At 38.1% G+C, this 13069-nt stretch overlaps 1 protein-coding gene across 1 annotated transcript in view; it reads left to right on the top strand.

Moving 5' to 3' along the window:
- Window positions 1-13069, top strand: part of tmtc3 (transmembrane O-mannosyltransferase targeting cadherins 3) — a 65276-nt gene that overhangs the window by 7737 nt on the left and 44470 nt on the right. The window contains exons 4-6 of the mRNA XM_014017620.1: window positions 4565-4664; window positions 6601-6716; window positions 8371-8543. Coding sequence (XP_013873074.1) covers window positions 4565-4664; window positions 6601-6716; window positions 8371-8543 — 389 coding nt within the window. The remainder of the gene's footprint in view (window positions 1-4564; window positions 4665-6600; window positions 6717-8370; window positions 8544-13069) is intronic.

Below are 13069 nucleotides of genomic sequence, written 5' to 3'. Positions count from 1 at the left end.
ATGGAGGACCTCTAGCTTGTTTGTCGCACTAGCGCCAAGCTAATTCATATAAGGCAATATAGCGTCGGTGCTAACGCGAAGGCTAACAGGCTGAGTTTCTTCTTCCATGAAGCAGCTCTGTTGTCCTCCATCCATATTTTCAGTTCCAGGCTGAGTCATTTCTACCTTCTCCTCTCTGTCAACGCTCTCTGGTTTCATTTAAAAGAGTCGATCATCAGATTTTGTCCAAGATTAACCTTCAGGGTGGATATAGCTCACTAGCAGCCTCGCACCGAGGACCTATCCACGTCATTCACCCAGAATGCTTTGTGTGTAAATAAAATTGCCCCATCCGTGTAATAAATTTTTAAACTTTTATTTTAAAAATGATAAAAACTGAACATCCTACATTATTTTTACAGTCTTTGGTCATATTCAGACCTGACAATTTGGTCCACTTTAAACGAACCAGAGTTCGTTTCCAGTGTTGGTCCGGACCTTTTGTGCAGGTGTGAATACACTCATGYGAACTCTGGTGCGGATCAAACAACCGGACCGAGACCCGCTTTTTGAGGTGGTCTCGGTCCGCTTCCAAACGAACTCTGGTGCGGATCAAACAACCGGACCGAGACCTGCTTTTTGAGGTGGTCTCGGTCCGCTTCCAAACGAACTCTGGTGCGGTTCACTTCTGGTGTGAATACAGACCGGACTCTAACCGAACCAACTGCATTAAACATGCACCATTTTGGACTTCACAGGYCACCGTTGCTGAGCTAAATAAACTGAAATCAAACTTGTTTCATCATCTCCTATTAGCAGCTCTGCTGGCAGCATGTTGTGGGTCAGAACATGCAGAGCACCTCGTCTCCTTTGGGTTGCGGGACACATTTATGTGACGTCGCTCCAAAATTAGAATATCATCACGAAACCACCATAAAATTATCTGCTTTTGATATTTTAAATGCTATTGCAGTTGTACTATCAGCAAATATGTGCACATCAGAACCGCAGCATGCAGGACTTCCTTGTTTTCTTCTGGGTCTGTGGCTCAGTTCCGCCCCCGTCCTTTTTTGTCCAATGGGAGCAATGATCGTCATCCTCATGGCTTTGTTTACAACTTATAGTTCGTTTGCAAAAAAGCACAATGTGAATGCAAACTGCACCAAACGAAAAAAAAAAAGTCCACTTTTGGTCCGGACCAAAGAAGTGGACCAAAGGACTCTTTCTGGTCTGAATACAGTCTTTATTTTGCTGTTAAAATATACAGTATGTTTATCAAGTAAAGGCTAATGTTACAACTAATCATGGATCCCTTAGCCTGGTTAAAACCAGACCCTCGTCCTTCACTTTGTTTCGTACAAGGGTCTGGACTTGATGCATAGAGAAGTGATTCTTGAAGGAGGCGTGGCCTCTGCTGAAGTTTAAAATGATTGGATCAGTTGGCTGCGACGTATGTCGCTGTGGAGGAGGCTAAGCTAAGAAGCTAACCGGAATCGCGAGCGCTGTAAACAACCCTACTGAGAGGAGAAACATATCGAGCCGAACGAGACAACTGTAAATGAGAGCTGCTGCTTTGTCAGACAAATTTAATTTAATTTGGAAGCCTTATCAACACAGACTGGCTTCATTCACTTCCTCCACTGCCGTATGCTAAACTAATTAGCAGACACTGTGCAGAAAATCGACATTGTTCAAAACTCCACCTTCTGTTCTCTGATTGGCCCAGGTAAAATAAACTACAAGCAGACACTGCGCAGAAAATTGACGTTCTGTTCTGATTGGCCCGGCTAAAAATCTGCCAGCGAAACCCATCTCAAAAAGTCCCAGACGGAGCAGGGAAGGGAAACTATGGATCCCTTTAAACCTTCCACTTTTTTCTCCCGATGAAGTCCTTTGTTTTGTTGGCAGTGTGCTTTGGGTCATTATCTTAGAACCAAGCAGACATGAAGCGGTCAGAGTGAGACTTGACAATGGAAAGGTTTGAGCATGATGGATGCATCACTTCAGTATCTCTCTTCTTACCCGAAATCACCTGAAACAGGTTAAATTTTCCGTTGCTCCAGAGTCCAATCTTTATGTTCCGTATCAAATTGAAGCCGTTTCTTTCTCATTAGCTTCACCAATAAATGGTTTTCCTACGACTACACAGCTGTTGAGTCTCAATCCTGTGAGTTCCTTTCGCATTGGTGCATGTGCAAGTTATTGCAGCAAAGGATTGAATTATGGGCTTGACACATTTTTTCCACGCACATCTTTTCCTTTTTGGCTTCGCTTTTGTTTAATAAATAATAACAATGGAATCTGTTTTGTTGGTTTTTGTACACTTGTGGTATGGTTTGAAAAATTTCAGAACCGGCTGAAGAGCAAATCATTTTTATGTTCTCATACATAAAACTTTAGACTTAAGGGAAAGTGGACTTTTTTCCTTCATGATTTGATGTGTTCTCAATGACAACCCACAAGAACCTTGACTGTTCTAAAGTCCTTTTTAGAACCATGTATGGGAGCCTTATATATGTAGGGTTTGTCTATTAGTAATAAAGCAGGAATTTGATGGAACTGGGAAGGTTGTTTCTTCCACTTGAGGGCAGTCATCATTTACATAAACGACCAAAGTCACTGTCAAAGCGGTTCTCTTAAAGAGAAATAAGAGGTGCTTTGAGTCTGCTGAAATGATTTACCTGAACAGACTTGTTTTCACAGCTGGATTCAAGAGCTCAGACCAGTTGTAGACGACGTGTTCAACCCTGTCAGTAATTCAGTGTCTTCTCATACATATGAAGTATCTTGTTGTGGAATGTGCCACAACACCTCTGTCAATAAGTTAGCCACATACCGATGATTTTTTTTTTTTGAATGGTTGTTTTGACACCTGTGAGTCTGCTGAAGGAAGGATCTGCAAAATGTATCACTTGATTCTACCAGACCTTGTTTTCTACACGTCAGTTGGCCAGAAATTAACAACCGATTAAAATAATCTTTCTAAAAAACCTCCAGCTTTGCAGTATTCTAACCTGGCACAAAATGCCATTGAAAGAAATTATTGTCGCCTGAGGGATCCAAGGTCACTGGCATTGGACAGTATATGATGAAATCCCTAAAATCCTTACAATACGTTGAAAACTGTTGGGCTATTTGCACACACAGTTGTTCACAAAGTGGTGAACCTCGCCCCATCCTTTCTCATGAAAAACTGAGCCTTTCGTGGATGCTCCCTTTATACCCAATCATGACACTCACCTGTTTCCAAATAGCCTACCTGTTCACCTGTAGAATGATCCAAACAGGTGTTTTTTGAGCATTCCTCAACTTTTCCAGTCTTTTGTTGACTCTGTCCCAACTTCTTTGGAACGTGTTGCAGCATCAAATTCAAAATGAGTGAATATTTGATCAAAACCAGTAAAGTTTTTCTGTTTTAACATTAAATATGTTGTTTTTGTAGGGTATTTAATTGAATATAGGTTAAATGATTTATTAAACTGTATTCTATTTTTATTAGTTTTACACAGCATCCCAACTTCATTGGAGTTAGGGTTGTAAATTGCACTTCAAATGTAATTTTTGTTGTTTGTTTGCTTTTGGTTTTTTATAAGCTTAAATAACAAATGAGCTTTTTATAATACAGTATAACTAGCCTCATTGTAATTCTGCTAGTACAGCTGTGCATTTATAAACTGACAGGTGGAAAAAAAAAAAAGAAAACAGTGTTTACACAAACTATAAAATATTTGACATTGAGTTAAGATGACAGCAGCACACTTGAATCTCAGCTGTGCTTTGACTAATAGGCATAAATTTGAAAGGCCAATAAGAGACTGAGAAAATTTCTTTTTGCATTTTGCGTAAACTGTTGCTTAAAATACAAGATTGGAAATACGAGTGTAGCTGTTGGGGAAGTCAGATCTCAAGAGGGGAACACAACTCACTGCAGTGAGTGGCTCAGTATTAATCAAACATTATGTTTCATATAATAGATAATATAATAAAGTGCTATCTTATTTTAAATGTAGCAAATAGTCTGTGTAACGTCATAACGTGGAATTAGATTTTTTTTTTCCCTGCTGGCACATCATAGCCCCTTTGTGCATATTGCTTTTCTTCTGTTGCTCTTGAACCAAAGACTTGGTAGACCGTACAATCTACCCTTTTAATGTAAGCAATTTTTAAGTACTTCCATACTTTCCATACTGCAGATTTTTTTTGCCTTTATAGTTTGAAATGATAGGTTGACTGACATACTTAAGCACATTGTCAGAGAGATAATTACAGTTCGTTTTTCAGTTTTAGCATTTAAGAAATTAAAAGAGAAATGCATAAAAATTACGTCTCGACGTTGTGAACTATGCAGCTGTTCACAGCAGCCCTTTGCTTGTGTCCACTTCTTAAATTGTTTTAATCCAGTTTCAATTGAACAATGAGTACCAGGTGGCCTGACATTAAAAGTGTGCTTGTGGTCAGCTTTGCACATTTAATTTCTAGCATTTTATGGTATTAGAATAATGGATAATTGAATGGATGACAAAATGTTGATTTTTCCTTATCAATTTGAATAAACGGCAGGAATTATGTCACTTTTTCTCATCAGGTCACTGGTGTGGTCGGCAGAGCTGAACTTCTTTCTTCAATTTTCCTCCTAGCTGCTTTCCTGGCATATACAAAATCAACTGGCTCTGACCACTCTATTGGTAAGGTTAATGCAATTCTATTTCCTCTTTTGTCTAATATACAAAACTGATTGTGTTACTTTACTTTAAGCACAAAACTACTTAACATAAACAAAATATATCACCATCATTTCTCAACGCAAGTGATCTTAGTTTAAAACTCCAACGTGAAAGGCATGTGTGATGGGCATTCCTTCAAGAAATGCTAGGCCAAAAATGTTGAAAAAAGAACTCAAGAGGTACTTTAGAATAATTGCATTTGTTTGTTTAAAAAAATGATTAAATGCCGCTCTATCTGTGGCGTTCTTTTGTGCAGTAAAACATGCAGGTTTTTTTTCCATTGGGAAAATCTTGGTGCTCATAGATTTTTGTGCAGTAAAACATGTAGTTAGCACAAGGTTGAAGTTGTCTTCAATATATCACGTTTATTTTGTAAATGGTAAATGAAGTGTGGTTATATAGTACCCCTGGAAGTCTATATAACAACTAGAGTGAGTCTTGACCAAGTCACCGTGATGTGCTGTAGCAGCTGAGGGGCTAAGCTGAACGTGCAAAAATCTGGATTTACCATTACTCTACATGTTGGCAGCATAGAGACAAAAGGCTGATGATGTAGAACTTGTAAAAACTATTAATATTAACAAAATTATTCTTAATGTTTAGTTGTGTACAGGCTATCTAATGTATATAGAAATGTCAGAAAGCCATTTGTGTTATGGCTTTACCAACAGAAGAAAAACAGGAAAACATGTCTCATGTCACAAGTAAGCAGATTTGATTTTATTTACCTTGGTGTGTATGTGATCTGACCAGAACTGACGTTCATAATGTAAGTTTAAAATTAAAATAAGCTAAAGCTGATGTAATCCCTGTTAATTATTGAATTGGTTAACTTCTGTAGCACACAGCGTATTGCTTTACAGACTGTAGCACTTTGCTGAATCATGCTACAGTTTAGCAGCCTGCAACTTAAAAGCTGCATAAGTACAGTGCTTGGCAGCAATGTGTGAATGACAAAGTTCTGTCATTGATAGTATCATGGTGTTCATAGATTTGTCCAAAGAGCCATCGTATGTAGTTGTCATTAATTCTTTCTGACACATGAAAGAACAATATGTGTTGTCCTGATGCATCTCAGTAATCCAGGTAAAAAATCAAAAAGAAAAAAATTGTATAGGTCTTCTGGACGGGTTCTTCTCTAATGAAACGTTTCGTCTCTCCTCCAAGAGACTTCTTCAGTCTGAGAGTTTCAGGCAAAATTCAGGCTTTTAAGCACTGCCTCCATGTGACTGATACTCACATCACATGGCTATCGTTGACACCTAATTAACACTTATTGTTAACAGGGGGTGGAGTGATACTGGCAATAGCCGCACTGTGGGAGGGGGACAACTGAAAACGGAGGCCTCCACCTCTGTTTAATGATGGACGGTGTTTCTTCACAAAAATGGCTTCTTTTACTCCTCTCTCAAACCAACGTTCCTCCCTATCAAGAATGAGAACATCCTCATCTCTGAAAGAGTGACYGCTGGCCTGTAAATGAGTGAAAACTGCAGAGTTCTGGCCATTAGGTGTAGCTCGTCTGTGTTGGGACATTCTTTTGAACAGTGGCTGCTTTGTTTCCCCGATGTATAACTGATCGCAGTCCTCCTGGCACTTAACAGAGAACAAAATGTGTTCTTCAGACCAATCTTAAAAAAAGAACAAAAAACCTGACGTTCCATTATTAGAAAGTTAATCAGAAAGCAGTCTAACGGATATTTAGAGCTAAATCAATAAACTTGAACCAACCTTTTTAAAATATTCCAAGTAAATTTCTTTGTCAATACTTTTTAAAACTGTGTAAGGACTAATTAGATGACTTTGTTTGTAAAAACTTGTCATATTTATACATAATAAAACAGGTATTTGAGATAATATACAATTGTCATCTACCTTTTGCTTTTCTCTCTTTCAGTTTGGCCTCCCATCACTTTGACTGTAGTGCTGGTGGCTGCAGCAACACTTTGTAAAGAGCAGGGAATTACGGTGGTGGGCATCTGCTGTGTCCATGAAGTGTTTGTTGCACAAGGGGTATGTAAATACTTTTTTTGTGTTCAAGGTCTCAGAAAATGTAACATTCATTAGGGGGTTCAGAAGTTTCTGGAGCAGGAGGCTTTTTTAAAAAAGTAGGGGGCTGACCAAGCAACTGATCAAGGATTATACTTCAGTTAGCCGTGAGACAGCAGGTTGGAGATTGCCTAAGTTTGGACGTCTTTTTCCTGAGCCAGTATAAACGAGTTGAAAATTATAAATTATCATAGATTCTCCCTCTGCCCTCCAACAGCTCATATAAGTACATAAACAGCCATAAAGATGGCTGGGTATTGTGTTTTTTATTTTTTTTATCACTCAGTGATCAGTGTCATGTTGGTTGAAGAAGAGAAAACTTTTTTTTTAATTCAGTAGCATCGAATTAACTGCTTTTCAAGCTCTTTTAACAACTAGCTTCAGGAAAAAATAGTTTTAAACAAAAAGAAGTTGCAGAAGGCAAAGCTGATCAGAGTACTGCTCCTCAGCGCTGCTGGAGTGTTGCAGTGTTCTATTTCGTGTAAGCTCCGCCCTCTAAGGCTATCGCTGATGGGTATCCCTCCACACCTTGCACGCATTCTGAATAAACCAATAGTCTACGCCCCCGTAGAGTGGGATCCCACCTCGGGGACGCATATAAGCCGGCCGGACCCGAGCTTGCTTCCCTCTTTTTCTTCAGCTACCAAACTATTAACTACGCCTTGAACTTCATCATGCCCAGCCAGAAGAAGATTTGCCCCGCCTGCGGCACTGGATACATGCTGCCTCCGACCTGCGTGTGGTGTTTGAAGGGTGCCTCGGCGCCGAACACGCCAACCAGGGCTTGGCGACAGACATCGCCTGCCGAGATTGCCGCTAGAAGAAAGACGATGGCGGGCTGAGTTCTTCACGGAGCTGGAAGAAGACATCGATGCTTTCGCATCTGTGGCAGTCGACGACATCATCTCCTCTGAACCGGAGTCGGAGGACTCTGCTTTAGAGGCCGAAGACGACAGTGGCGAACAGACCCACCCCTCCCAGGCGACTGGGATGGAGTCGAGCGCCCGCAGTCAGGAGGAGCCCAGGGAGCTGGGCCTTCCTCGATCCACCACCACCCCACTGCCTTCCATCAGGGCACTTGTGAGCGCCCTCCCAGACATCATCCAGTGAGCAGCGGACACCAGAGGACTGACGGTTCCGGAGGTTCTGCACCCCCTACCAGATGAGCTGCAGGCCAGTTCGTTTCTCCTCACGCCGGTCACCGGGTGGCGATATGGCCACAGTTTCACTTTGGTTTTACTTGGCCAAACAACACAACACAATTAAAAAAAACTGATTGATAGGCTGAAGTCTGTATATCTGACACAAACTGGAACAGATTCTTCGAGAGAGCAAATCTTTCCCACTGGAATGATTTAAATCAGTCGTGACTAGAATGATCTGGAGTTCAGGGACTCCAGGAGATTAATTGATATTAATGGTTATTGGCTAAATAGCACAGTAAATCGTGATAATTTTTTTTGCCAGTATCGCCCAACCCTTCTCTGCACTGTTTATAAACAATCTTAATTAGAAAATGTTTAGGATCAAAATCATAAAAGTGAAGAATAATTTAAATCTAACACTGTTATTGACTCTTTTTTTCTTCCGTTTGTTGCTGTCTTTTTTTAATTTTTAGTTCACGCTTCCCATGCTGCTGAACACTTTGCGGCAGGTCATACAGGGTAAAGAAGGATTTCCTTACTCTCTCCTGCAAACTCTGCTGAAACTCGTCGTCCTCATTATCAGCACCCTACTGCTAGTCATCATACGAGTTCAAGTCATCCAATCCCAGCTTCCTGTTTTTACCAGGTAAGGGAATGTTACGACAAAATGCTATTGATGATGTATATCAATGTAACGTGTTCCACACTTGATTTATTGCATTGAAGTCTGGGGGAAAGCATGCAAAACAATTATAAACCCTATTTTTGTTTTACAGAAAAGAGCTGTAAGAATTATTGCTAGAAAACACTACAGGCACACATCAAATATATTATTTTATCAGTTGATTTTATTGAAGTTCTGTGAGTTGGTTGATTATAATAATTTACAGGTTATGTATAAGGCTCAAATGTATATTGCCTTTAAATATCCAATTGAATTTTAAGAAAGAAAGTTGTTATAATCTGAAAGGGGTAGAGATGTTTGTGAAACCTGGATTTCGAACTAGTTTGAGGGAGAAATGTACTTCGATACAAGGAATAAGCCTATGGAACAATCTGGAGAGTGCTGTCAAAAATGCCAGATCAATATTTATGTTTAACAGAATGATAAAGGTCACTTTGTTAAAGAAATATGAAACAATAAAATTTGCATTCATATGAAATGTTGTTCATAAGGATTTGAGGTTGTTTTTGTTTAGTTTTTGTTTGTAGATCATTATTGTTTAAATTAATTTTTTGAGAAAAAAGGCACAGATACTATAAGATTTCTTTTCTTCTTTCTGTCGCCTTTCATTTTATTTGTGATTTGTGTTTTTATTGTACATAATTTTTTTAATGAAATTGAATGAAATGAATAAATAAAACCTTAACCTTATTTTGTTAAGTAGTAGCTCAATCTGTGAAACATCTTCTGGGTAAAAATTTTAAAATTATCCATTGACTTTAAGACCAGTAAGTTTGTACTCATAATTATGATGCCCTCTATATGAAGTGGGGGTCATAATGTTTTCGTATTGTAGTTTTTGCATTTTTTTGCACTGTAGAAAAAAATTAGGCAGAAACGGGAGTGTGACTCAGTAGTGATTTACCCCCCTAATAAGGTAGACATGTCTGATTATCTTTTTTTACTCTGTACTCGTAATCCATAGCTACCACCATGTCAATCTCTTCTTTATAGTCTCTGTGGTTTGGGCTGCAGTGTGAGTTTTTCCGGCAGAAGAAAAATAACTACCGTAGAATAGTTCCTGGAGAAACTACAAAAGGGCTTTCCTCTTAACATAGTCTTGGATTTCTCTTAGCTACAACCGCAAAAACATTCAGCTCAATATGTCTTAAAATGGCACAGTTATTGCCATTTCAAATTAGCTATATTAGCTTTATTTTGAATTTCGATTTAGCATTGGAAATTTTCATAGCTTGTTCTTGGCTACTAAGTGAGTAAGTAAGTGTAAGTAAAATTTGTGCTCTGCATTGACTCATCACACCTGAGAAGTGTCGCTCAAGGACAACACGACATGTAGGCATGGTGGGGAGTCGAACCTGTGACTTTGCGGTCCCAAGTCGGCTGCTCTACCTTACACCACAGCAGGAAGAGATTTCTGATTTCTGCTTCTGAACCAGAGCATGACAGAAATTTAACATGGAGGGAGCAAGAAGTGGTACTTCCCTGACTTCTGATGCACTTTGAAAGAAACCATTTGTCCTTCAAAACATAAACCTAAATAATGGCTGAAAAAAGACACAAATGCCCACGTTTTGATATATAGTTTGTCTGTGTATGTACGACTAGTCATAAAGTAAAATTGAGATATCTCTCTTTTTATTCTGACTAGTCACAATCCCAATTAAAGATATCTTAAATGATATGTTTGTATGTACAGTAAATACTGGTATTTTTGGCAGTTTTTCATTTACATTTGTGTTATTCACATCAATATTAAAATTGTATCGTATCAACTAAGTTTAGGAGTTATATCATGATAAAAATTTTAGCCATATCATCCAACCCTAATCCAGGGCTAATTTTTATCAAGATCTAGCATTTTTTTAAGGAATTCTCAAAGCCCACTTCCTTCCTTTTCTTTGTGTTTGGTAATGTGTACCTAGCTGTGGCTACCATCTGAAATGAACTGGTTGTATATGTAAATCAGTTATTACTTTCTCAGGGGTTTATTAAAATACATTTAGTATGAGCTATTTTGCTAACAGACAAACAGACACAGACAAAAAGATTCATGCCAGGATTAACATTTAGGCATAGACAATAAACTCATTGAACTTTTGCGAAAGCTGTTTTGCCATTTTAGAGTCTAAATGTTACTGGTTTTGCTGGCAGTATTTATTGAGTGTAATCAATTTTTAAAATTGTCTGCACAAGATTCTACCTAATGTGATTAGAGTGAGAAGATAAAATTCCAGACAACTACCCTGAATAGCCTAATCTCTGGCTGTAATCCTAACGCTGACGCCAGATTGTCTGCAAGCATTTTTGTTATGAGGTCATAACATTAAAGACCTCATATGTACTGTCTATTATCACCTCTCCATTGATTAGATTTAAAAGCATGTGCTGTGGAAGTTTAGACTATGACTGCTACCTAAGCAGTTCATATACAAGCTTGAGCTGCTTAACTGGAACAACAAAGACAGACAGACCATGAGTTATGGATGCGAGGATTTCATAGGAAGCTATAAAGACTAAACAGATTCACTGGAATTACTCTGGCTCAGTCATTTCACAGCACATTATCAACTTTATATCCTGTTGGGTATAACTCTTTTTGTACATTTATTGCTCACTTCTGAAGACAAAATGTTTAGTTTTGTTTGTTTTGGAGTTTATTTTTATTTTCTTCCCTGTGTCTGTTTGTGAATTATTGTGTGCATGTGTTTGTCAGGCTAGCAAAAAATCATGTTGTGCCAGCAGCATTTTTCTTGGTGAAACTGATAAGAACTGAGCTGATTGTAAAGATTGGGCAGATGTGGACTTGATGTTTGTAAAGCATATAATGAGTTATATTATTGAGCCATTTACATATACTACATGTGATTTATCATTTTCAACAGGAATGTTTCCAGACAATATGAAAATAGCTGATTTAATTTATCTTTAAAAGAATGGTGAGAAATTTGTGTTCACTAACTACAGACTTATATCCTTATTGCCACAGTTTATTTTTTATTTTTAGAGAAATTATTTATAACCAGTTTAGATCAATTTATAAACAAACAGAATCCTGTATTTGTTCATAATGCAGTTTATGGCAGAATTCTCAATGATCTTTGCCACAATCCAAAGGGGATATGTTTTCTGTTGCTCTGACCTTTTCTCCAATGATATGTTTAGGACCCCAATTTAACTTATTGGATGCATTGCAGTTTAACTCAACTGAACTTTACTTAATGACGTCAATTTGCAGATGATAAATGCTATTAACTTTTGACATTCTCTTATCTGTGCCTTATCAAATTAAAGCTGGACACACAAGACTTCTCATTGTTCAATACTAATGTGTTGGGTTTGTTGTTTTTCAAGTTTTACTGAAACATTCTGAAGGAACCAATTAAATACTTTATTTTAGATCAATTACTGACCTTTTTGTTAGCATTAAAATACTGTACAAGCAAGCTTAGCACATCCAAACAACAGAAATTTATGTTAAAGTTTAAACACTTTGAAACTTTTGCAGTAAAAACATTGTGAATGTTGAGAAGAAAATTTAAAGGTAAATGGAAACACAACTTTTCTCTAATCTCGGGCATATAATATACATATTTTAGCATTATTGCTTAATTTCAAGAACTAAAGCAGAGAAAATAAACAGGTTGTGCTGGCTCATGTGGTGGCTGATCCTGCAGCGTGCTCTCTGTCTTGTTGCTTGGGAGTTTGGTCACACTGCCAAGTTGGACATGTCTGTATGCTGATGACACTCTAAATGTATTGGCATTTAATAGGGTGTTAAATTTTAGTCACAAAAGTCCCGGGGAGGTCGGAATGCAATACTGGAGGATGATGTATCAGTTCGATGTATCCCCCAGCTGCGATGAATAAGTTCACAAGGGAACCTTATACAGTCTTAACAATTTCTTTTAATGCCATGGTCTTCATGCTTGGTGCAGGAGTGGCAGAGGCACCTTGGATAATGTTTTACACTGTGGATAATTACCCACATATGCATGAACAATTGCTTTACTGGTTAACATTTACTTATATAATTATTTGCCTTTGTGATCTGGAATTTTTCTTCAATATAACTCTGTCTGTATAAATACTATACATATGTTTCTTAATTCTCTGTCCCGTGCATTAATAGGTACAGTCATATGAAAAAGTTTGGGCACCCTTTTTAATTTTCCTGATTTACCTTTATAAATCATTGATTGTTTGGATTAAATATATCGGTAAAATATATCATATATGGGACAAACACAGTGATATTTGAGAAGTGAAATTAAGTTTGTGATTTACAGAAAGTGTGCAATAATTGGTTAAACAAAATTAGGCAGGTGCATAAATTTGGGCACTGTTGCCATTTTATTGATTACAAAACCTTTAGATCTAATTATTGGAGCTTAAAGTGTAACTTACCCCACTGTGAAAAGATAACTCCACCCCAAGGCGAAATTTGAAAAATGCATCAAAGTGGGTAGGGGAGGGGGTGTGGGTAGGGG

Source organism: Austrofundulus limnaeus, unplaced genomic scaffold (genome assembly GCF_001266775.1).
Source record: "Austrofundulus limnaeus strain Quisiro unplaced genomic scaffold, Austrofundulus_limnaeus-1.0 Scaffold173, whole genome shotgun sequence".
Taxonomy (NCBI): Eukaryota; Metazoa; Chordata; class Actinopteri; order Cyprinodontiformes; family Rivulidae; genus Austrofundulus; species Austrofundulus limnaeus.
Note: the sequence above shows the minus strand (reverse complement) of the source record. Positions and strands in the feature narration are given on the sequence as shown.